General features: G+C 44.1%; 1 protein-coding gene across 5 annotated transcripts in view; it reads right to left on the bottom strand.

The window, feature by feature from the left end:
• LOC127639582 (natural killer cell receptor 2B4-like) overlaps positions 1-24,160 on the bottom strand; it is a 103,606-nt gene that overhangs the window by 46,073 nt on the left and 33,373 nt on the right. Inside the window, exons 1-3 of one of the 5 annotated variants that reach the window (XM_052121673.1) lie at positions 5,443-5,921; positions 2,389-2,724; positions 1,934-2,236 (exon numbers count right to left, since the gene is read on the bottom strand). The exons of 2 other annotated variants lie outside the window; for them this stretch is intronic. In XM_052121673.1, coding sequence (XP_051977633.1) covers positions 1,934-2,236; positions 2,389-2,724; positions 5,443-5,485 — 682 coding nt within the window. In that variant the 5' untranslated portion in view covers positions 5,486-5,921. Of the gene's footprint in view, positions 1-1,933; positions 2,237-2,388; positions 2,725-5,442; positions 5,996-24,160 lie in introns of those variants that run through there. 2 more of the 5 variants (XM_052121674.1, XM_052121669.1) reach the window with 2 other exon arrangements.

Here is a 24,160-nt window from a genome sequence, read left to right as displayed (position 1 = left end):
TTGAGGCGTCCGTCGTGACCAGGATATGTCGGGACACCTGCTGCAAGTGTACTCCTGCCCAAAAAAAGCAGAGGTCTGTCCAGGGTTTGAATGTCTGGCTTCAGGCGGGGGTGATCATCACACGGTGCATACTGTGGCGCCATGCTCATCTCGGGACTCGAGTCTGAAGCCAGTGCTGAAGCGGTCTCATATGCATCAACCCCAGAGGCGCGACCGCCGCGGAGGATGCTATATGCCCTTGGAGCCTTTTGAAGATTTTTAAAGGGACCGTTGTGCCTGGCCTGAACTTTTCAGCACCGACTGCGCACGCTCGTTGGTGAGGCGTGCTGACATTGAGACTGAGTCCATACTGAGGAAAGACATGCTCTGAACCGGGGCGAGCTTGCACTTTTCTTGGTTAACCCGAAGCCCCAGGTGGCTGAGGTGCCTGAGCACCTGGTCTCTGTGAGCGCATAGTAACTCTCGGGAGTGGGCCAGTATGAGCCAGTCGTCGAGGTAATTGAGTATGCGGATGCCAGCTTCTCGGAGCGGGGTTCAGTTCCTGCAGCACATCAGGATCAGGGCTACCCCGTGCAGATCTTTAAGAGCCTTGGCCTGGTGGACTTGCAGAAGGGCCATGGCATGTAGAGGCGAGCGGCATGTCGGCGGCGCTGTAGGCCTTCGCAGTCAGCGAAGATGTTGTCCTACAGGCCTTGGAGGGAGCACAGTGCGACCCGCCAGGTGGTAGGGTTTCGGGGCATAGATGGGCGCAACAGCCCTATCCACCTTGGGAATCGCCGTGTACCGTGGGCCTTTCGCCCGTCGAGGGTAGCGAGGCGGATGGCCAGTGGCTTTGTGACGGGTGGAGAGGGGTGGTCCGAGGCGTACCCAGTGGAGCTGCACCGCTGCCGTCCCCAGATCGCCTCCATCGTCAGCCGCACCATCCTCAATCTCGTGGGAAGGAGGAGCAATGCAGGGGCGGCTGGGCGGCTTGCTTTCTGTTGAGCGAGCCGTGACCTAACGTTGCAATGGTCATACACTCGCAGTGAGAGCATCAGCGTCAGATGCCGCTGTGTATTGCTCTTTTAGTGAAAATATACTCTTTTAGAGAGGAACTACACAGGGGCGGAAAGGCATCTTTAGGAAGGCGCGTCCTGAAAAGGACGTTCAACGCCACTGTGTATTGTTCTTTTAGTGTAAATATACTCTTTTAGAGAAAATCACTTTTAAATAACTCTTTGAGTTTTGGTTTCTGCACTGTCGAGGCCCAGTGGCAACTGCACTGCCGTGTAAGGAAGGAGAAACCGCTGTAATCGCCGATCAATCCAACAGCATGCAGAGCATCAGAGGAATACAGGAACAGGTGTGACACGTAGCAAACCGCATGCACAACCATCGGCTCGAAGAAAATTTCTGAATGAACTCATAATATTTCCTCACCTTTATACCCGTATGTCCGGGTGGGTATGCAAATACTATCTGCCAACTTCTCATTGGCCTTTTTCATAGATCAGAGGCATATTTGGCTCAAGAGAGACCCCTAGTGTCGCTTCTCCGACAACGTCGAGAGAGCGACAGACGAGGAACTGCTGGATTTGTACATTTGTTCAGAGTGTAAACAGCAAGGGTTTGATATGTCATATAAGGAACATGGCACAAGACAATTTGCAAAAATACTCAAATATGTGAAGAGTAACAACAAAGCAGTGCAGCATTTATGCTATCTTGCATTAATAATTATTAGAGGTAAGAGATCCTACAAAACACAGCTGAGCAACTTAGAAAACCATAACCGTCGTGTATCCACTGGTGTGAGCGATGCAAAGTGGGCATATTCAATTAATTACAATGGCAGCCGATTGGGCGCTGTTGAGGTGGATTCTCATTGGAATTCATTGAAGTAATGATGCGCTCGCCACTTGCCAGCGGACACACAGTATCTCTGTTGACACACCTGAACCCGGCTGACAGACTTCATTAATGTCGAGATGTTTAGTCTGGTTTCTGATGGGATTGTTGATCACACAGCTGTAGGTGTTGTTCTCCTGATATTCCACCTCCAGAGGTAGAGAGAGACTGTTGAGATCAGACACACTGATGGAGGACAATAAACTGTTTCCTTTGTACCAGGAGAGAGTCACATGTGTCACATTCACCACTGAACACAGCAACACACATTTAGATGATGAAGAACTTTTACGTGATGATGGCTTTTGTGAGGAGTCACTGATGATGATGATGGGAATGGGCAGATGAGCTGAGATACATAAGAATAAATTAGTAAAATTATACTTATAGACAGCCTAAATACATTAAAACCTCTATTTTAGTGCCTATTATGTATTTTTAAGTTTACAATATATTTCCAACTATATTTATCTCTATAAATAAACTCTTGTGTTTACTCACAGTATACAGTAACACTGAAAGTCTTGTATGAGATCCCTTTACTTCTGAAGATAGTTAGTTTATAAAGTCCAGAGTGTTTGATTCTGATGTTTCTGATGGTGAGAGATCCAGTCTGATCATCCAACTGCAGTTTGTCTCCAAATATCTCATTACTCTCATGCATATTAATGTCATGCTTATAGATTTCAGCTATACGAGTGTCTGAATTTTTAATACTGAATACCCACACTATCTGATCATTACTCTGTATATCAGTAACATCAGTGTGTAGAGTGACAGAATCTCCCTCCATCACCGACACTGACTCCAATCCATCCGTATCAACACCAAACACACCTGAAACAAAAACAAATAAACATTAAGCGATCAATTCCACAGGCAAAAAAGACATTCCTCGTTCTGTAACTCAATCAGAGGCCTACAAACAAGCAACCATTATGCAATCCATTCTTTCTTTTTTTTCTTCGTATGCTTTCTTTTAGATCACATTTAGCATGTTTGTCCAAATTACAGTCATTTGGCCATTTGCATCCTGTCGATTGCTCTCGTGCAGCCCGCAAGGCTGATTCTGAACATCAACTGTTCTTTCAGGAAGACTCGTAGACTCCAGACAATGCACCACTGTTCTTCAAAGCATCATTGTTTTAAACGTTTGAACATTGTTTATTTTTTGAACGAGACGTCCCGGTAGAATCAGGATGACACAGGATCAGGATGCCTTCGCAGAGGGGAAATATTTTGACTAATTAAAACCTTCAGTTTCACTCTGCTATACTCACACAATGCCAACGTATGTTTTGGGAAATAGTGCATTTTTAGAAATAAATGATTGTGACTACTTTATCTGCTTGTTACCAGTGCTTGAAGTGGGCGATGCACGCAGTTCCTGCACTTCTCAAATTTTGTCTACAGAGTACCAGCCGTTTTTCTTGCATACCAGCACTTCTTAAGAGTCTCCTGGTACGATATAATGTCTTTATTTAATTTGATCAAACTGCGGTGTAAACATCCGAGCCCTGTCTGTTCAAAACTCAGCGGTGAGTTTAACCACACTCAACACGTGCAACAGCATCGGCACTAGTCAAGCGATCCATGATCCGGTTCGAAGGAAGCGTGTGTTTAAACTTGTCTGGCCATAGTTCAGCTACACTTTCCTCCAAAACTTTGGGTGAGCACATTTTATCGAGTCTTATTCATTCAAAAGTATTTATGCAAATTGCTGGATGCCGTCAAAACTACACACTTAAATGCTCTTCCTCAGTTTTCATACACAATGACACTAAATTGTATGTTTTTATTTTCAAAGTAAAGTTAATCAAAACCCATTTGTTATTTGAGGGTTGTGAGGTCATATTTGTTCTTCATTTACAGCCGGACCTTAAATAAATTTAATCTAATGCCTTTTAATGTAATTACATACTATTTTAATGTAAATAAATGCATATTATTAACAGTTTTATTTTTCATCTTAACATGTTAGTTACAAGAAATGTGTTCGGAAAGATACATCCGGGGAGAAAAAGATTGGCCCCGTTGACAGGGTTGTGAGGTCATATTTGTTCTTCATTTACAGCCGGACCTTAAATAAATTTAATCTAATGCCTTTTTAATGTAATTACATACTATTTTAATGTAAATAAATGCATATTATTAACAGTTTTATTTTTCATCTTAACATGTTAGTTACAAGAAATGTGTTAGGAAAGATACATCCGGGGAGAAAAGATTGGCCCGTTGACATTTCATCTGGATAACATGGCCCCCACAAGTAAGTAGTTCAAAAGCCCCTGTGTATAGTATAAAACATACGCTAATAACCATAAACAAAGTGGATCGGACCGAAAACATTTCTACATATAAATGCATTTGAACGTCTGTGAAACACTTTCTTATGATGTGTTACATTCATACGAGCAGACGGAGAAGTACGTTTGGAGCAGAAGAAATAGAAATAAACCTTGTGTAAATTGTTAGCTTTACGCTAAGCTAATATGCTAATTCTAGCCATTTTACATGCACATGTTACCAGACACGATCATATTTAATAGCAAGAAAATTCACTTTGGATCATAATTTCTTTTTTCTAGTAAGATCTTTGATATTAGGGCAAAAATCATATTCTTGATAATAATTGTTGTATTGTTTTCCTGTAAAAATATCTAAAAATCCTTAAAACAAGATCAATTTGATTGATCTTGTTTTAGAAACTAACACTGATCAGATATTTCGTTTTTTAAGAGAATGTATTTTTAACATGTGTATTTTGTCTGATGGAGTTTTTATAGTCAAAACAAGTGAAAAAAAATCTACCAGTGCTGAAGAAGTAATCCAAAGTATTTAGATTACATTACTGACCTTGAGTAATTTAACTTAATACATTACAAATTACATTTTACAGCATGTATTCTGTAATCAGTAGTGTAATACATTTCACAAGTAACCCTCCCAACCCTGTAGATGTATAATAGGGACTGAGGTTGAAATATCAAAATTTCCCCAAAAATACACACCATTGGCAAGATGGATGCCGTTGGCATTAACACAGACAAAATTATCTGAAAAAACTAAACTGAAAAGACAAAAATGTCCAGAAGGTTGCATAAGGGTTTTAAGGCCAATTTCTATGTAATATACAGGTCGATTTCTCTTCCCAGCCCACCCCTGTGTTACAATACCCTGTATGGGGACAACTGTATGTGTCAAAAGTGCTCTTTGTGTCCATACAATACTTCTGGAAAACATTAATTATGCATCTGGGTTTTGGGCATTTATTTGATTATTAGACAGATCAATCACATGTGGAATTGCATGTTTATGCTGATTAAAATTGTATTTCTATATATCAAAAATAGTATTTTTACTAGTTAAAATTCACATTTAAAGATATCAGTAAAATCCTGCGAATGAATACTAAATGCTAAAATGGCTTGCCATACTAGTCAGTATTCGTGGGGTGTAGCAAACTGTTGTCTGCTCGATCTACCCCTGCAGTCTTAAACACATTAAAACAGAGATAATATTGGGAATCTCATTCGATAAAATAAAAGCACTTACCAAATGCGAGCCACAGCCACAAGAAACACGATTTAGCAATCATTTTAAAATCCACATGATTTAGAGCATGGATTAATCCAGAGAACTGCGATCTTCTTGCTTTCTCCAACTGAGATGAAACAAAAAGACAGAACTACTTTCTTTATAGGTCCAGCTGCTGAAACAAAAGACTTTTGGGATTAATATGGGTCCACAAACAAACAACAGTCCGAGTGTTTCATGCACACGAGAAACTTTGTCTTGATGACAAGTGAAGCGTTGCATAAAGGAGTTTCTTCAAACGGATTAAAATATATGTAATCCGGCATAAAAGATGTAATAATGTGTTGTTCTGCGGAGATTAAAAACGAAATAAAACAAAACAAAGAAACAGGAATGAGAGCCTCATTTTCGGGCATTGCCCCTCCTCAGCGCCCCTCCCTTTTTCATGAGCTCATCATTTGACTGTAACTGTATGATATATTTTTCTTTCTTTCTATCTGTAAAAAAGGTGCATTGTTTTTTAAGCCCATAAATGATTAAAAATACAAATGGTGATGCATGGACCCATTGAGATGCATGTGAGCTGAGAAAAGCGTCTCTTTCATAGACAAACAGAAGGAAGACTGTGAGCTGATCCTGTTATATGAATATACTGTGAATCAACAAAGTGTCTTTGTGCTGCCCACATTCATGGTTTTGTTCAACTGGTGGTTTTCATCTCTGCACCTCTTCCTGTCATTTCCTTTATAACCAACCCAAACCTTTCAGAGTGAACTCACTGCACCAGAAAACACATCTTAACTTCTTGCACATCACATGGACTTCCTAATCCATCACACAGAACACACATTTATGATTATTAACATCTCAAACAAACCCTGAGATAATAAATCACATAGAGTCACTCACAGGTGTTCACTTTGATAAGATAAGGGGGTAACTGGGTGGGCCAGGCAGGGGTCACTTGTTGGGGGGTGGGGGTAACACTATCCTTTAAATTGTTGAGTTGTGGTGTTGGTGGGGTAGTGGTGATTGTTTGGGATCCCTGTCCTTTAAGTTGTTGAGAACCGCCCCTAATAATAGTCATTAAGAAATTTGACAGCAATCTATAAATAAGCAGCTTGTCATTTTGGTTTGAGTTCAGAACTGAAAGGGAGCCTCATTTAATTTGTTTTTAAACCCACCACTGAATTCACACTTTCACCATTTTTTGACACTTTGGCTTTTGGTATCCCACCATTTCCTGTACAACAAAGAGACCGAATTACTTTCAGCAGTCGGCTTATGTGCTGAATAATAGTGTGGAAGTAAGAAAACACATTTACTTTGTGTGGGACACACTTGAACACTCTGTGATCCCATGTTCGGTATTATATCTCACATGAGTGTTTTTAACATTCAAATGAAAATGATTTGTTCTCTTTTGGTCAGGATAAGATCATATTATCTTGTTTGTGCATCATCTGCGTTGTGAAATATAGAAACTCCCCCACTCTTTAACATCCTGTTTGCATACAAGGTCAAATGTGCATCTACAGTAATTATCAAGTTCCTGCGAGTTTCCGTAACTCAAAGCTTGTGTTCACACCAAAAGCTGTTTTTCTGAGTTCTGCCTCTGTGGTAAATGTTCAAAGTCACAGTGCTTCTGTCTGTCTTAGATCTATCAGTGCATCAAATCATGTTTTTCTTTGAAAACCTCATTGGATGTTATTTATTGTGCGGTCTGATCTCATTGAATCACATTTCTAGACCTAGATTTCTGCCAGCAGTTTCCTGGTAGACTTTTATTTATGCATTTATGACGTCTGAACACTTTTACAGTAGCGCATAACTTGTAAAATGATACATTTTAACATTTGCATTTTACAAACTTGTTCCAGTCTGATCAAACTGTTAATGGTAAATGGTCTGCACTTATTTAGCTCCTTTTTAACCTTGGCGGCATTCAAAGTGCTTTATACTGCATCTCATTCACCCAGTCACACACCAATGATGGCAGAGCTGCCATGCAAGGTGCTAGCCCGCCAACTTGGGGAGCAACTTAGGGTTCAGTGTCTTGCCCAAGGACACTTCGGCATGTGGAGTCATGTGGGCCGGGAATCGAACCACCAACCCTGCAATTAGCGGCCGACCCGCTCTACCACCTGAGCCACAGCCGCCCCTTTTGTGCAATAGCTCAACTGATGGAGCGTTGCACTTGCAATGCGACAGAATGGAGTACGAGTCCTGAAGAGTTTCGTTAGTCCACACATGAGCCCAAAGTGTCACAGAAGCACCACAGAATGATGTGGTTTCTTCAGCAATTGTAACTGTGTTTTTGACACTATCAGTTAGGTTTTAGGTTTAAGGTTTAGGGTAAGAAGACCGATTTTTAGCCTAATATGCACAGATGTTTGCCCCTCCACACTCTTACGCAATGAGGAGAAGAATCAATAAAGATGCACAGCTAACGCTGCCCAGTGCGTGGACATTTGGGTGTGTATAATTGTAATGTTATAGTATTTTCTATAGTAAAATGGTCAGAATCTGCATCACTCCACATTGTAAACTGTGAATTGCTCATGTTCCCCAGACCAAGACACCATTGTTTAAGACATCAGCAAGGTGTAAAGCATGCCCAAAGTCAGAGTTAAATGATAGGGGTTGTTCTTTGTATTCTTCTGTAAACTGGCACATTGTTCTCAGTCATGTAATCTCAAGATCAGCCACCATCTTTATTCAGTGGGGACTTTTATGCCCTCTCAGTGTATGACCATTGTTATTTTTTACTCTTCTTGCCCGTCCACCATTGCACATTTCCCTAAATTCCTGTCAACTTCGTAAGTTTCTTTGCATGATTTAAACATGTAATCAGAATCGACCCCGTTTAGTTTCCTGGTCTTAGTTTCCATAAACTATCATCAAAATGTAACAACTGTGACTTTCCCTTTCCATTGATGTCAATGGACAAATTCCCCCATATGGAGTCAATTTCCAACATTAACTATCGTCATTTCTCACCCTGCAAAAACGTCACATAACGCATAAGTAGGATGGACTTGACCTTAAGATCTTATTTGTGCTGATGACCAGTATTTATGTTTAACTTCTTGCGGTGATGTTTTCACCACTTTAGTCTATAGTAACATTACAGGACAGGTGTTAAAGTGGAAACTCTTCACCCGTATACTGCACACAGGCACATGTGCACAACACATTTTGCACCTACTTGCACATCCTATAATAGCCTTGCTCTTGTTCTACATAATTTGATTGCATGTTTGAGACCACAGCGGAGCTCATTTGTCTCTGTAGGCCACAGTGCATGAAGCGTCACCGAAAACCAGACAGCTTGTGCATCCCGTCTTCAATGCATGAAATACTGTATAATCTATATTGACCTGTAGTCGTTACCTTGCATCATTAGACACCTGCACTAAACCTCAACTGCTTAGCCTTCATTATGTCTATGTTGGGTATTTGTCTGATGTTTTCTTTTGACAATGCGTTTTGTGGTCTCAAAGCAACTATCAGCTGTATTGCCAGATCTCTGTGGCATTGCATTTGAAAACATACAATAGAAATACACAGTGAAAGGGGTCCTTGTATGCCACCATTTTTTAAACAAGTTTATTTCAGCAATAAAGTCCAAAAGGCTGTATTATATGGATATAATCATGATGTCACTATTTCATAGGGAATGGCAGACTACAGTAGCTTGCAACTCTTCATTTTGCTGCAGCAGATTTTTGTAAGCATACAATATTTATGTTGCAACCATTTCACATACAATTAAAAAACAAAGAAGTAGACTGTAGTATGCAATATCAATTCCAAACATAAATACATGCATTAGACCAGTTTCATAATGGCCTACAGTATATTTCATATATTGTCTCTTTTTTTTTCAATCGAGCTGGCACCAACCAGCTGCTGTTTTTAAAGATGATACAACTAGGAACACCTGGATGCCATCTGCTCAAGTCATCCTTTTACAAACTGCCATCTGGCAGAGGCAGTACAAAGTCAATGTGTGCGGAGGAGGAGGAGGAGAGTGTTTTCCAAGTAATTACACAACACTTAATTTACTTGTTGTCAAGAGTGCCATCTGGTGGTGTCTTACTGTACATTCACTGTTATTCATCAACTCTGCCCTGTAGTGTGCTCTGATGACCTGCACTCGCCTCTCCTGTTCAATGCGTCTAGATCTGAACTCATAAACCACTAGAGTTAGAGCAGCCACGCCCACCAGACTAGAGATGACCAATCGGATCACAGCTTCAGTAACACTGCAACAGATGACGGAGTCTGAAAGAAGAGAAAGAACAACATGTGCACTTTATAAACGCTTTCAAACAGATGCTGGTAGTTTCAATGTCCTCTGTTTCATAAAGGGACTAAATGCCCATGTACACTGCAGTAATATCACAGCTGATATACCTGAACACGGCTTACAGACTTCAGTAATGTTGAGATGTTTAGTCTGGTTTCTGATGGGATTGTTGATCACACAGCTGTAGATGTTGTTCTCCTGATATTCCACCTCCAGAGGTAGAGAGAGACTGCTGTTGAGATCAGACACACTGATGGAGGACAATAAACTGTTTCCTTTGTACCAGGAGAGAGTCACATGTGTCACATTCACCACTGAACACACCAACACACATTTAGAGTTTGAAGAACTTTTACGTGATGATGACTTTTGTGAGGAGTCACTGATGATGATGATGGGAATGGGCAGATGAGCTGAGATACATAAGAATAAATTAGTAAAATTATACTTATAGACAGCCTAAATACATTAAAACCTCTATTTTAGTGCCTATTATGTATTTTTAAGTTTACAATGTATTTCCAACTATATTTATCTCTATAAATAAACTCTTGTGTTTACTCACCGTATACAGTAACACTGAAATATTTGTATGTGATCCCTATACTTCTGAAGATAGTTAGTTTATAAAGTCCAGAGTGTTCGATTCTGATGTTTCTGATGGTGAGAGATCCAGTCTGATCATCCAACTGCAGTTTGTCTCCAAATATCTCATTACTCTCATGCATATCAATGTCATGTTTATAGATTTCAGCTATACGAGTGTCTGTATTTCAGTAAGATCAGTGTGTAGAGTGACAGAATCTCCCTCCATCACCGACACTGACTTCAATCCATCTGTATCAACACCAAACACACCTGAAACAAAAACAAAAATTATTTTGCACATAAAGTTATCAATTCCACAGGCAAAAAAGACATTCCTCGCTCTGTAACTCAATCCGAGGCCTACAAACATGGAACCATTATGCAATCCATTTGGCCATTTGCATCCTGTCGATTGCTCTCGTGCAGCCCGCAAGGCTGGTTCTGAACATCAACTGTTCTTTCAGGAAGACTCGTAGACTCCAGACAATGCACCACTGTTCTTCAAAGCATCATTGTTTTAAATGTTTGAACATTGCTTATTTTTGGAACGAGACGTCCCGGTAGAATCAGGATGATACAGGATCAGGATGCCTTCACGGAGGGGAAATATTTTTACTATATGTTTTGGAAAATAGTGCATTTTTAGAAATAAATGATCGTGACTGTACTTTATCTGCTTGTTACCAGTGCTTGAAGTGGGGCAGTACGCAGTTCCTGCACTTCTCAAATTTTGTCTACAGAGTACCAGCAGTTCCCTCTCGAGAGGTCTCTCCTATTGCGTAAGTAGCTTACGCTATGGGAAAACTCCGTTTCTCGAGAAATATTGAAGTCTTTATGTAAAACGCATTGCAGCTGCACAGCAGACAGCAATGGCCGAGGCAGCTTCGGTAATTGGCTGTGCTGCGACAACTTGCTTCGAACCAATGGCGGGCGACTCTGAGCAGCGCGACCAATGGAGCGGCGCTTCAGCGGCTCAGAACCCGCCAAGATGGGCGTGGCTAGGGCTATATATTATGCGCCCGTCATGAGAGTTCTTTAGATTTAATCTCCTTCAGCGAAGACCTTCTCTTCGCTGGATCCTCCGGATTATTGGAGTCTTTTCAGCCGCCCGGCAGCAGGACTGCTCACGAGGGCGCCGGCGCCTTCAGCGCCTTCAAAGCCTTCTGCTCGCCATCCGGCGCATCACCCTGATATCCTTTTGCTAAGCTACTTTGCAAGTGTTAGCCTCTCGCGGCGCTTTTTGTATTTTAGTAAAGAGCAATTTCGGCGTTGTTCCAAATGCCTTCCACCTGCGCCTCGTGCAGAGGCCTTCTTCCTGGCGGGGACGTCACATTATCTGCACTCGCTGCCTGGGACCCGACCACGCCAAAGCTGCTCTCACTTCGGCGGATGCCCCGAATGTGACTCCCTGGGCCTCACCGAGCTGCTTCGCCGCCGCCGCCGCGTGAGCGAGCCTGCTACCACCGTGCTGCCGTCCCTCTGTTCGAGCAGCGAAGAAAAGCGCCACTCACAGAGGCCGCCAGAGCACGCCGGACTTCAGTGACGTCACGCCGGGCCAGTCCCGCGTGCTTCACCACTACCGAGAACTCCCGCCGCCAGTCCATTTCACGCAGGCGGACCAGCACCCTCCAACAGAGCGGTGGGTCTCGTCTCGTTCGAGCATCAGGGGCGGCGGTGAAAAGGATGACAGCCTTTCCATTGACGCTACATCCGACGACTGGCCGGGCTCGGCCTTCGACCCCGCGCCGTCGACATTAGCGGACACGAGCACGGGCACCAGCATGGACTCGGAGATCGTAAGTCTTCCTAGCCATAGGAAGAAAAAGAGAGAGTGCGTGTCTCGCAAAAGCCGGACCACTCTCTCCAAAACGTGTAAAACATTACCCAGTCCCTTTACAGGCGGCTGGAAATGTCTGTACAGCAGTCAATGGGCCAGTCACAGAACTCGCTCACCTGCAATCAAACGCCGTTTTAACAGCGACACACAAAAATCACAAAAAGAGTCATTCTCTGCTTGTGTCACTAAGGAGTCACGTGTCCACACTAAAGTGCGCATTCCCACATATCAATACTGTCCAAACAGTGCCGAATACTTCCCCAGCTCCAGCTGGGCGCTCCATAAATGTAGATCGTGTGCCTATTGTCATGTATGCACCACTACACACAAGCACTGTTCCCACAGTTATAAACACTTCCCCAGTAAAAGCGGAAATACTATAAAGGTAGCGGCGTGCCTGCTGTCATGCATGCACCCCTACACACAAACACTGTATGCATGGCCAGAAACCCCCGCCCATGGCGGAGGCTTTATGAAAGTGGCTAGCGTGCCTACTACAGTATATGCACCCCCACCCATAAGCGCTGCCCATACAGTTTCAAACAGTTCTCTGGCTCATGCCGCGAGCATCACAGATGCGACGCGCGAGCCAAGAAACTGCTAAGAGTGGGAAGCTTTATGAAAGTGGCGCGCGTGCCTATTACAATGTATGCACCCCCACCCGTAAACACTGTCGATACAGTTTCAAACATTTCTCCAGCTTATGCTGCGAGCATTATAGAGATAGCACGCGTGCCTGTAATCTCACACGCACCCCTGCACTCGGCACTCAACAAAGCTGCTCAGCGCGCGCCGGCGCTTCTGAGAGCTGTAAGCTCAGTGTTAGCACAAGGTGATTCGCCGGTGGGGCCCATACGTCACTGCGACACGCCCCAGCCAGCATTCAGCCCATATCTGTCGCGAGCAAAAGCCTGGGAAAAATCCCGACATACCGAAATGGGTTTTGAACATAATAAAACATGGTTACTCGCATCAATTGGCTAGCAGACCACCCCACTTTTCAGCGGTGGTCAAGGCGAAAGTGAGGAAAGATGTTTCACATGTTCTACGCGCGAGGTGCTCAAACTGATAGAGAAGGGCTATAGAAACTGTCCCTCCCTCTATGAGCTAGGCTGGTTTTTACAGCCGCTATTTTCTCGTCCGAAAAGGGCGGTGGCCTCCGCCCATCCTAGATCTCAGACATCTGAACAAAGCTTTAATGATTCAGCTCGTTCAGAATGTTAACGACCAAACATATCCTCGCGCAAGTTCAGCCCCAGGGATTGGTTCCTATCAGTGGATTTGAAAGACGCTTACTTTCACATCCCGATAGCGCCTCATCACAGGCCTTTTCTGAGATTCAGCTTTAGAGGGACAGTCATACCAGTACACAGTACTACCATTCGACCTATCATTGGCCCCCGTACATTCACGCGAAATGTATGGACGCAGCACTTTCCCCTGAGACAGCGGGAGTCGCGAATACTGAATTACCTCGACAATTGGCTAATCATAGCACAATCAGAGAGTCAGTTAACAACGCACAGATATTGGATTATCAGCCATCTAGAATACCTGGGTCTGAGAATCAATTTTGCAAAGAGCGTGCTATCCCCAGCCAAAATATCTCTTTTCTGGGAATAGTGCTAGACTCAGTGCAGATGACGGCGTGCCTCTCATCAGAGCGCTTCGCTATTCGGCGCCTTGCAACATCATTCAGAGCGGTACGCACGCCCGTCAAACGATTTCAAAGGATGCTCGGTCTCATGGCCTCGGCATCAGCTGTACTCCAGCTAGGATTGTTGCACATGCGTCCTCTCCAACGCTGGCTCAAGAGCCGTGTCCCCACTCACGTGTGGCGCTCGGGCCACTTTTTAATCAGAGCGAATCACGGCTGTATAAAAGCCCTGACGCCCTGGAAAGCCGTCGGCTGGTATCAAACCGGCGTGAGTCTGGGCGTGAACACACGGAGAAAAATGATCACGACAGATGCCTCCAAAATAGGATGGGGGGCCCTTTACGAGGGCAGGCCTGTCTCCGGCTTTTGGTCAAACCCGGAAAAGTGCCTACATATAAACTGTCTGGAAATGAAGCGGTCGCCTTGGCTCTCAGAGCCCTGCTTCCGTACCTGAAAACTAACACGTCCTGGTCCGAGCGGACAACATGACGGTAGTATCGTATATAAATCGCCAGGGTGGACTCAGGTCGAGCTCCTGCACTCTATGGCCAGGAGCTCATCTTATGGTCACAGCACAACCTGCGCTCGCTGAGAGCAGCGCATGTGCCAGGCGTCCTGAACCAGGGAGCGGACATGCTGTCCAGAGACAAAGTTCTCCCAGGGGAATGGTCTCTCCACCCCTGACGGCTCAGTGGTTATGGCAAACCTTTGGCGAGGCAGAGGTCGACCTCTTAGCCTCCAGGGAAAGCAGCGACTGCCCTCTTTTCTTCTCAAAAAGCACGGACCTTCGCCCAAGTCTGGCGAACCGCCCCTTGTATGCTTTTCCCCGATCGCGATGCTACCTCAGGTCATCAGTCGGATCAGGGAAGTGAAATGTGCAGTGCTCCTGGTAGCCCCACTCTGGAAGAACCAGATGTGGTTTCCAGAACTGATGCAGATGATGCAATCTGCCCCATGGCCGATTCCGTTGAGGCTGGACCTCCTTAGGCAGGCCAGCGGGATGATTCTTCATCCCGCCCGATCTGTGGGCCCTTCATGCATGGGTTCCGAGAACCTCCCCAGTGGAGTGTTGAGAACCATCACTGAGCCTGGCGCCCTCTGGCGCTTATATGCCCAAAAGTGGAAAGTGTTCAGTGACTGGTGTGATACCAAGAGCTTGAACCCCAAATCGTGCGAGAGCTGCTAGAGGCGGGCGCACACCCTCCACGCTCAAAGTCTATGTGGCTGCTATAGCGGCGTCACACAATCCTGACAAGGGGCGCTCATTAGGAAAAAGCGACCTAATCATTACGTTTCCTAAGAGGCTAGGAGGATGAACCCTCCTCGCACCCCTCGGTGCCGATCTGGGACCTGGCCCACGGTCCTGGGCGCACTCAAGAGTGCCCGTTCGAACCTCTCCGAACCGTGCACCTTAAACAGCTCTCGCTCAAAACTGCGCTCTTGCTGGCTTCGCCTCAGTCAAGAGACTGGGCGACCTGCAGCGCTGTCATCAAGCTGCTTGCCTGGAATTTGGACCTAGGCTCTCAGAGCCCTGCTTCGATACCTGAAAAACTAACACGTCCTGGTCGAGCGGACAACATGACGGTAGTATCGTATATAAATCGCCAGGGTGGACTCAGGTCGAGCTCCCTGCACTCTATGGCCAGGAGCTCATCTTATGGTCACAGCACAACCTGCGCTTCGCTGAGAGCAGCGCATGTGCCAGGCGTCCTGAACCAGGGAGCGGACATGCTGTCCAGAGACAAAGTTCTCCCAGGGGAATGGTCTCTCCACCCCTGACGGCTCAGTGGTTATGGCAAACCTTTGGCGAGGCAGAGGTCGACCTCTTAGCCTCCAGGGAAAGCAGCGACTGCCCTCTTTTCTTCTCAAAAAGCGGACGCTTCGCCCAAGTCTGGCCGAACCGCCCCTTGTATGCTTTTCCCCGATCGCGATGCTACCTCAGGTCATCAGTCGGATCAGGGAAGTGAAATGTGCAGTGCTCCTGGTAGCCCCACTCTGGAAGAACCAGATGTGGTTTCCAGAACTGATGCAGATGATGCAATCTGCCCCATGGCCGATTCCGTTGAGGCTGGACCTCCTTAGGCAGGCCAACGGGATGATTCTTCATCCCCGGCCCGATCTGTGGGCCCTTCATGCATGGGTTCCCGAGAACCTCCCCAGTGGAGTGTTGAGAACCATCACTGAGGCGCGAGCGCCCTCTACGAGGCGCTTATATGCCCAAAAGTGGAAAGTGTTCAGTGACTGGTGTGATACCAAGAGCTTGAACCCCAAATCGTGCGAGAGCTGCTGGAGGCGGGCCGCACACCCTCCACGCTCAAAGTCTATGTGGCTGCTATAGCGGCGTCACACAATCCTGACAAGGGACGCTCATTAGGGAAAAACGACCTAATCATTCGTTTCCTAAGAGGCGCTAGGAGGATGAACCCTCCTCGCACCCCCTCGGTGCCGATCTGGGACCTGGCCACGGTCCTGGACGCACTCAAGAGTGCCCCGTTCGAACCTCTCCGAACCGTGCACCTTAAACAGCTCTCGCTCAAAACTGCGCTCTTGCTGGCGCTCGCCTCAGTCAAGAGACTGGGCGACCTGCACGCGCTGTCATCAAGCGCTGCTTGCCTGGAATTTGGACCTAGGCTCTCAGAGCCCTGCTTCCGTACCTGAAAAACTAACACGTCCTGGTCTGAACGGACAACATGACGGTAGTATCGTATATAAATCGCCAGGGTGGACTCAGGTCGAGCTCCCTGCACTCTATGGCCAGGGAGCTCATCTTATGGTCACAGCACAACCTGCGCTCGCTGAGAGCAGCGCATGTGCCAGGCGTCCTGAACCAGGAGCCGGACATGCTGTCCAGAGACAAAGTTCTCCCAGGGGAATGGTCTCTCCACCCCTGACGGCTCAGTGGTTATGGCAAACCTTTGGCGAGGCAGAGGTCGACCTCTTAGCCTCCAGGGAAACGCAGCACTGCCCTCTTTTCTTCTCAAAAAGCACGGACGCTTCGCCCAAGTCTGGCCGAACCGCCCTTGTATGCTTTTCCCCGATCGCGATGCTACCTCAGGTCATCAGTCGGATCAGGAAGTGAAATGTGCAGTGCTCCTGGTAGCCCCACTCTGGAAGAACCAGATGTGGTTTCCAGAACTGATGCAGATGATGCAATCTGCCCCATGGCCGATTCCGTTGAGGCTGGACCTCCTTAGGCAGGCCAACGGGATGATTCTTCATCCCCGCCCCGATCTGTGGGCCCTTCATGCATGGGTTCCCGAGAACCTCCCCAGTGGAGTGTTGAGAACCATCACTGAGCGCTGGCGCCCTCTCGAGGCTTATATGCCCAAAAGTGGAAAGTGTTCAGTGACTGGTGTGATACCAAGAGCTTGAACCCCAAATCGTGCGAGAGCTGCTGGAGGCGGGCCGCACACCCTCCACGCTCAAAGTCTATGTGGCTGCTATAGCGGCGTCACACAATCCTGACAAGGGACGCTCATTAGGGAAAAGCGACCTAATCATTACGTTTCCTAAGAGGCCTAGGAGGATGAACCCTCCTCGCACCCCCTCGGTGCCGATCTGGGACCTGGCCACGGTCCTGGGCGACTCAAGAGTGCCCGTTCGAACCTCTCCGAACCGTGCACCTTAAACAGCTCTCGCTCAAAACTGCGCTCTTGCTGGCGTCGCCTCAGTCAAGAGACTGGGCGACCTGCAGCGCTGTCATCAAGCGCTGCTTGCCTGGAATTTGGACCTAACGACTGCAGAGTTGTCCTTAGGCCAAAGCACGGGTATATTCCTAAAGTGCTCTCCACACCCTTCAGAGCACAGGTGATATCTCTGGCAGCCTATCGTCCCCAGCAGACTAAAGCGACGCTAATTTACTCTGCCGGTCAGGGCGTCAGAGTATATTTGGAACGTTCTGCCCCGTTCAGACAGAGCGGAACAATTATTCAGTATGCTTTGGCGGCGCACTAAAGGTCTCGCAGTTTCAAAGCAAAGAATATCGGCTGGATAGTGGACGCTATAGCGCTGGCTTATGAAGCCAAGGGCCTTCAATGCCCCTTAGGCGTCAGAGCTCACTCTACGAGGAGCATGGCCTCCTCGTGAGCGTGGTCGAAGTGGGATACCCATTGAAGATATTTGCTGGCGGCAGGCTGGGCCTCGCCGACATTTATCAGGTTTTATAACCTACAGGTCCCCTCATTGCATTCCAACATTCTATCAGCCTGACTGTAGTATGGACTGGAGTATGTATTTGCTGAGCATTATCTCCTCCCTTATAAGGTCCGTCTCTGACTGACTTAGAGGGTTTTTATGCATATCAGTAAGTAAAAAATCAGTACATAAGATATGTGCTTATGTTTTTACAATGAGCTCCCACCATGGGCCACCTTGGGGCAAAGGCTCTGTATTATCCCATTATATAGCTTCGCCGTTGGCGGCTCGTTGAATAATCACTTTGCTTTAAGGCTCAGGCATCTGCCTCTGGCTTTATAGAGCGAAGTCAGCACGCACGGCGTTTTGCATGGTGTTCCCATAGCGTAAGCTACTTACGTAATAGGAGAGACCTCTCGAGAGGAACGACTCAGTTACTAACGTAACCTCGGTTCCCGAGAGGAGGGAGCGAGTATTGCGTAAGCTGCCGTGCTTGTGCTTGGTCAGTTCAGCTTCAGTCGATTGAACCTAAAGAACTCTCATGACGGGCCTAATATATAGCCCTAGCCACGCCCATCTTGGCGGGCTCTGAGCCTGAGCCGTGCGCACCATTGGTCGCAGCGTTCAAAGTCGCCCGCCATTGGTTCGAAGCAAGTTGCCGCAGCACAGCCAATGAACGAGCTGCCTCGCTCATTGCTGTCTGCTGTGCAGCTGCAATGCGTTTTACATAAAGACTTCAATATTTCTCGAGAAACTGAGTTTTCCCATAGCGTAAGCTACTTACGCAATACTCGTTCACTCCTCTCAGGGAACCGAGGTTACGTTAGTAACCGAGTCGTTTTTCTTGCATACCAGCACTTCTTAGAGTCTCCTGGTATGATATAATGTCTTTATTTAATGTAAGTTAGTGATTCGATGACGCCAGCCAATCACATTTATTTGACCTTCCAAATTAATTTGATGAAACTGCGGTGTAAACATCCGAGCCCTAGCTGTGTCCGAAACCGCCCCCTATCCACTAAATAGTGCACTATTTCGGGTGTCGGCCATTTTGTAGTGGTGTCCGAATTCATTCCCTACATTTGTTCACTCTTTCTTACCCACAATGCAATCTGATTTCGAGGGTACATACGATGTACACTCTCCGACCCCTATTTCCCATAATCCAACGCGGAAACGGCGGAAGAGTGCAAAATAAAATTGCAAATGGCGGACGCAATCGCCGGAGGCGGCAACTTTTACAAATGTAAGTAACTATTTTATTAATACAAATAAATCTGTAGCAAGATATAACTATACATATAAAAGATATAAAAGTACAATTATACATATTGATGGATTATTTCATAATTGGCCACTAACTAATTTTTGACTCGAAACTAGCAAGGATAATTTTTAGAGATTTCACGCAGCAAATGATAATTTGTTGGATGGTTCACATATATTATTTATAACATGTAACTACTGTATTCGCATATGCCTTAGAAAATAATGTACCTAAGATTTTATATTGTTTTAGGCATGGATGAAGAAGACGTAACGCGTCTCATAATGAGCAGGATGGCCAATGGACGTCTCTTCTCTGGGCGCAGGAACGCAGCCCAGCTTGGAGTGAGTTTGTAGATGACTTTTCATCAGAACTTATTAGTTCATTTGATATGTGTAAATGGTAATATTTATATCATTACGTTACATGTACTACAGAATGGTTCTGAAAGAGATGGGGTTGCTTGATGTGGTAACCCCTGCCAAAAAGTGGGAAAAATTGAAGAACTTACAAGGTAAATTCATCTTAATAATACAGTTTTGCTTGTAAATTTACATAATTTGCAGCATCTGCAAGATATATATTTTTAATGATGCATAAAAGTAGCTATTTTTAGTAATGCATTAATGTAGCTATTTGATATTACAGATATGTACATACATTTCACAAATTCAGATAATATCTAAATTTACAAATTATTCTTTTAAAAAGTTTACAAGCACTTGGTTCTTAATATCATGTGTCCTCCTTCAGGGTCAATGACTGTGGCCTTTTGTGATGTTTGTGCATAGCACTTCTTATTTGATCTCTCAATCACAGCTTTATCACTAAGGACAATTAAAAAAAAATTTAAATAATTAATTATTATTTTCTAATGGAGTGTACTTCAATATCTGTTGTACAGTACTGAATTAAAAACAAAACACATTTTTGTTTTTACTAATTTTAAAGAAAACTCTTAAAGATTCTACAAGGGTTATGTAAACTTTGTGAGGTATTCAACTGATATCCCTTCATGGCTTAGGATTGAGCAAGGTGCCTCAAATTTGTCACTTTCCTCATTACTTTTTGCTGTCCCAGCGACTTTTAAAGCCACAGTAGGATCCCATTTTATGATTTAATAGTTCTCTTAGGATTTGGCTTCAGATTGGTAAGGCATTTAAATTGCCAAATACCTCTTTTCTTGCTCCGGTCTGTCGTAACCATGCCTTTAAACCTTCACTATTAGACCCAGTGTTCGCAGGTTGGGCTAGAAAAGGAATCCTTACCTTGAGAGATTTATATATTGACAATAATTTTGCCTCATTCACTCAACTAACAGAAATATGACCTTCCTGCTGCACATTTCTTTAGATACCTACAAATTAGAAACTATGTCCGTTCCGCTGTGCCAAATTTTGAAATATTATCAGCCGATAGTAAATTACATAAATTGCTTACTTGCGTTCCCAACACTCCAAAGTTAGTTACAAAATTTGTTGACTTTTTCACAAGTCAGTTAGATTTTTCCACTATTCATCTGAAAAACGTTTGGGAAGAGGAATTAGATGTTCAACTCTCTGGACATCTAATTGGGAAAAATGTCTTAAAAATATATACACCTGTTCTATTAATGCCAGGCACCAACTTATTCAGTATAAGGTGCTGCACAGATTACATTACTCAAGGGTTAAACTTAATTCTTTCTATCCTACTATCTCCCCTCTCTGCAATAAGTGTGAGTCTGCGGAGGGCTCTCTTGGTCATCTTTTCTGGGCATGTCCAAAACTGGGTGAATTCTGGTCAGAAGTTTTTCAGTTTCTTTCTGAAGCTTATGCTTGTGAGCTTACTTTGGATCCTGCGACTGCCATTCTTGGCTGGTCGGCCTCTTTGCTGCGCCTTAATAAGGCTACCCAACTGCCTATACAGTATGGTTTGATGATTGCCAAAAAATCTATACTCTGCATGTGGAAGAAAAACTCGAAGCCACCATTCAAGTTTTGGTTGTCAGAACTTTCCTCTACTCTACATGTGGAAAGACTCAGATATAGCATTTCTGGTAATATAGAGATATTTGAAGGCCTCTTTTCAATCACTTGTTCAAAATCAATAATGATGAAGCTATTTAATATTTTTTTACACTTTTTTTTAATTAGGATTTTACTGTTATTTCCGTTGACCTCTGTCTTTAATGTAAAGATACCTATGTATATCTCATGTGGACAAGTTGTACAATCTCACCTGGTTTATAATGTCTCACTAGGCAAGCATCTGTTTTGACCTTCCTTGCAATAAATACAATATAAAAAATTTAAAAAAAAACTTTGTGAGGTATTCCTTTAAAATCATACTGAACAACTTTATGCAGTCAGAGCCTTTTTTATATGAAAATGTAATGTATCTCTGTAAGATATATCATTCTCTCCTAAATCATTTTTAGGAGCTAAGGAAGCCACCCACCCTCCTCATTGACTGCACCAGATTTGCCAGTTCTTGCTCCAAGACACTTGCAAGATCCCAGACATTTCTGGGGGGAAATGGCCCTAGCCCTCACCCTCCGATCCAACAGGACCCAGATGTGCTCAATGGGATTGAGATCCGGGCTCTTTGCTGGCCATGGCAGAACACTGGCATTCAGTCTTCTGGGAAATCACGCACAGAACGAGCAGTCCTGTCTGGTCCAGTGAAGGTGGGTTTGTGCCTGTAGGCGACGTTGATGCCGGTGATGTCTTGTAAGGACCTGCCATTCAACAGGTCTACAAGCCCTCAGTCCAGCCTCTCTCAGTCTATTGCAGACAGTCTGAGCACTGATGGAGGGATTGTGCATTCCAGGTGTAACTCAAGCAGTTGTTGTTGCCATCCTGTACCTGTCCCGCAGGTGTGATGCTCGGATGTACCGATCCAGTGCAGGTGTTGGTACATGTAGTCTGCCACTGCGAGGACGGTCAGCTGTCCTTCCTGTCTCCTTGTAGTGCTGTTTTGGGCATCTCACAGTACGGACATTGAAATGTATTGCCCTGGACACATCTGCAGTCCTCATGCCTCCATGCAGTATGCCTAAGGCATGTTCACGCAGATGAGCAGGGACCCTGGGCATCTTTCTTTTGGTGTTTTTCAGAGTCAGTAGAAAGGTCTCTTTAGTGTCCTAAGTTTATATAACTGTGACCTTACCATTTGTAAGCTGTTAGTGTCTTAATGACCGTTCCACAGGTACATGTTCATTAATTGTTTATGGTTCATTGAACAAGCATGGAAAACATTGTTTAAACCCTTCACAATAAAGATCTGAAAAGTTATTTGTATTTTTACAAATAACTTTGAAAAGGGGGTGTTTCTTTTTTTGCTGAGTTAATATACATATATATATATATATATATATTTCAGAGGTTAAATTGGGCCGGAGCGCACCGGAGCGCAGCTCCGCCTCCTCAGGTCCACAACACACCCTGACGGAGCTCAGCTCCGTCTCCTTCAGAGACGGCGGCAGCCGATTTTGAATGTTTTGAGTGTAGCCCCGAATGAATTTTGAAAAGTTGACTGACAAATATGAAACCGGACAAAAGCCTATGTAAACCCCCGAAATCATAAGTTGCCTTATTTCATTGTGTTTTGGCTTTGCACATACTGCATACAGCCTGTAAAAATAGACATAGGCATAATCTAGCCCAGGGGTCTCCAAACTTTTTGTGAGTGAGGGCTCCCTGAAGGAATAAAATAGTCTAGAGGGCTACTTGTTTGATATAGGCACACGCACACACACACGTTTCAAGTTTTGAAAAATACAACAACAAACAGTAATATTGTTAAATACTATGACAATTGAATTTATAATTATATATTAGGGGTGTAACGGTTCACAAAATTCACGGTTACGTTCATGATACAGTGCTGACACGGTTCGGTACGTTTTCGATAGAGCAAAATGAAAGAAATGCATTTTTTTTTAATATAAAAATAAACAATTTCTCATTTTTAAAATGTCATAAAATAAACATAAACACTGTGGCACTTTTTTCACTTTACTTTTAATCACCAAAATATGTCTAAGTAATGAAATGAATATTGACATCGTGGCTTAATAAATGTAAATCATTTCCCACAAGCATTTTAAATTATTATTAATTATTAGATTATTTTTATTCATCAATCAATCCTATTTATAGGAATTTATATAACAAATTTACAATTATAATTGTATTTATAATTAATAAAATTTAGCCTAACTTGTTAACAGGCTAACCTTTTAGCCCCAAGTTGAACATCGGAGACTGAGGACATTATTTCATTTCCATTCTTGTGATCTTTAAACAGAGTGTTGGTTATCACAGTCATTGCTCCCTTGAGAATTTCACCACCAGAGAAAGGTTTTTTGTGTTTCGTTAAAAAAGAGCAACTCTAAATGAAGCTTCGGTTGCAGCCTGTGACTTTTAGCGGGTTTTGTAAAAAATGATTGCTGCCTACTTAATGTTGTTTTCATCTCACTAACTTTTTCTTTTCTAAGTGATGTACCTGGTGGATAATGAACATTGAAGGTCTTGTGGGTTGTGGTGAAATGTCTCTCCGCATTGTGTCTCTTGGCAACCGCAATGCTAGCTCCACAGATGAGGCATACAGCTTTATCTTTAACGTTAGTGAAGAGGAATGCTGTCTCCCACTCCTCGTTAAAATAACAAGTCTTCTTCTTTTTTGCATGACCTGCATCATCAGCCATAATTAATCTTTTTTTCTTTTTTTATAGTTCAATTTATCTTATGTACCGTCTGCCCGCGACCGCCTCAACTCACATAAGTTACGTTACGTTTTTTTTTTTTTAAACGTGCTCGACGTGCAGATTCTAAATATTTTAAATTATTTTATTATGTTTTAATGGTATATGAAATGTTACCATTAGTTATTTTCTCATTTTATGCCATCATCATAAATAAAAAATAAAAAAACGAAATGAAAGATTACAATTCAGGC

Source organism: Xyrauchen texanus, chromosome 48 (genome assembly GCF_025860055.1).
Source record: "Xyrauchen texanus isolate HMW12.3.18 chromosome 48, RBS_HiC_50CHRs, whole genome shotgun sequence".
NCBI lineage: Eukaryota > Metazoa > Chordata > Actinopteri > Cypriniformes > Catostomidae > Xyrauchen > Xyrauchen texanus.
Note: the sequence above shows the minus strand (reverse complement) of the source record. Positions and strands in the feature narration are given on the sequence as shown.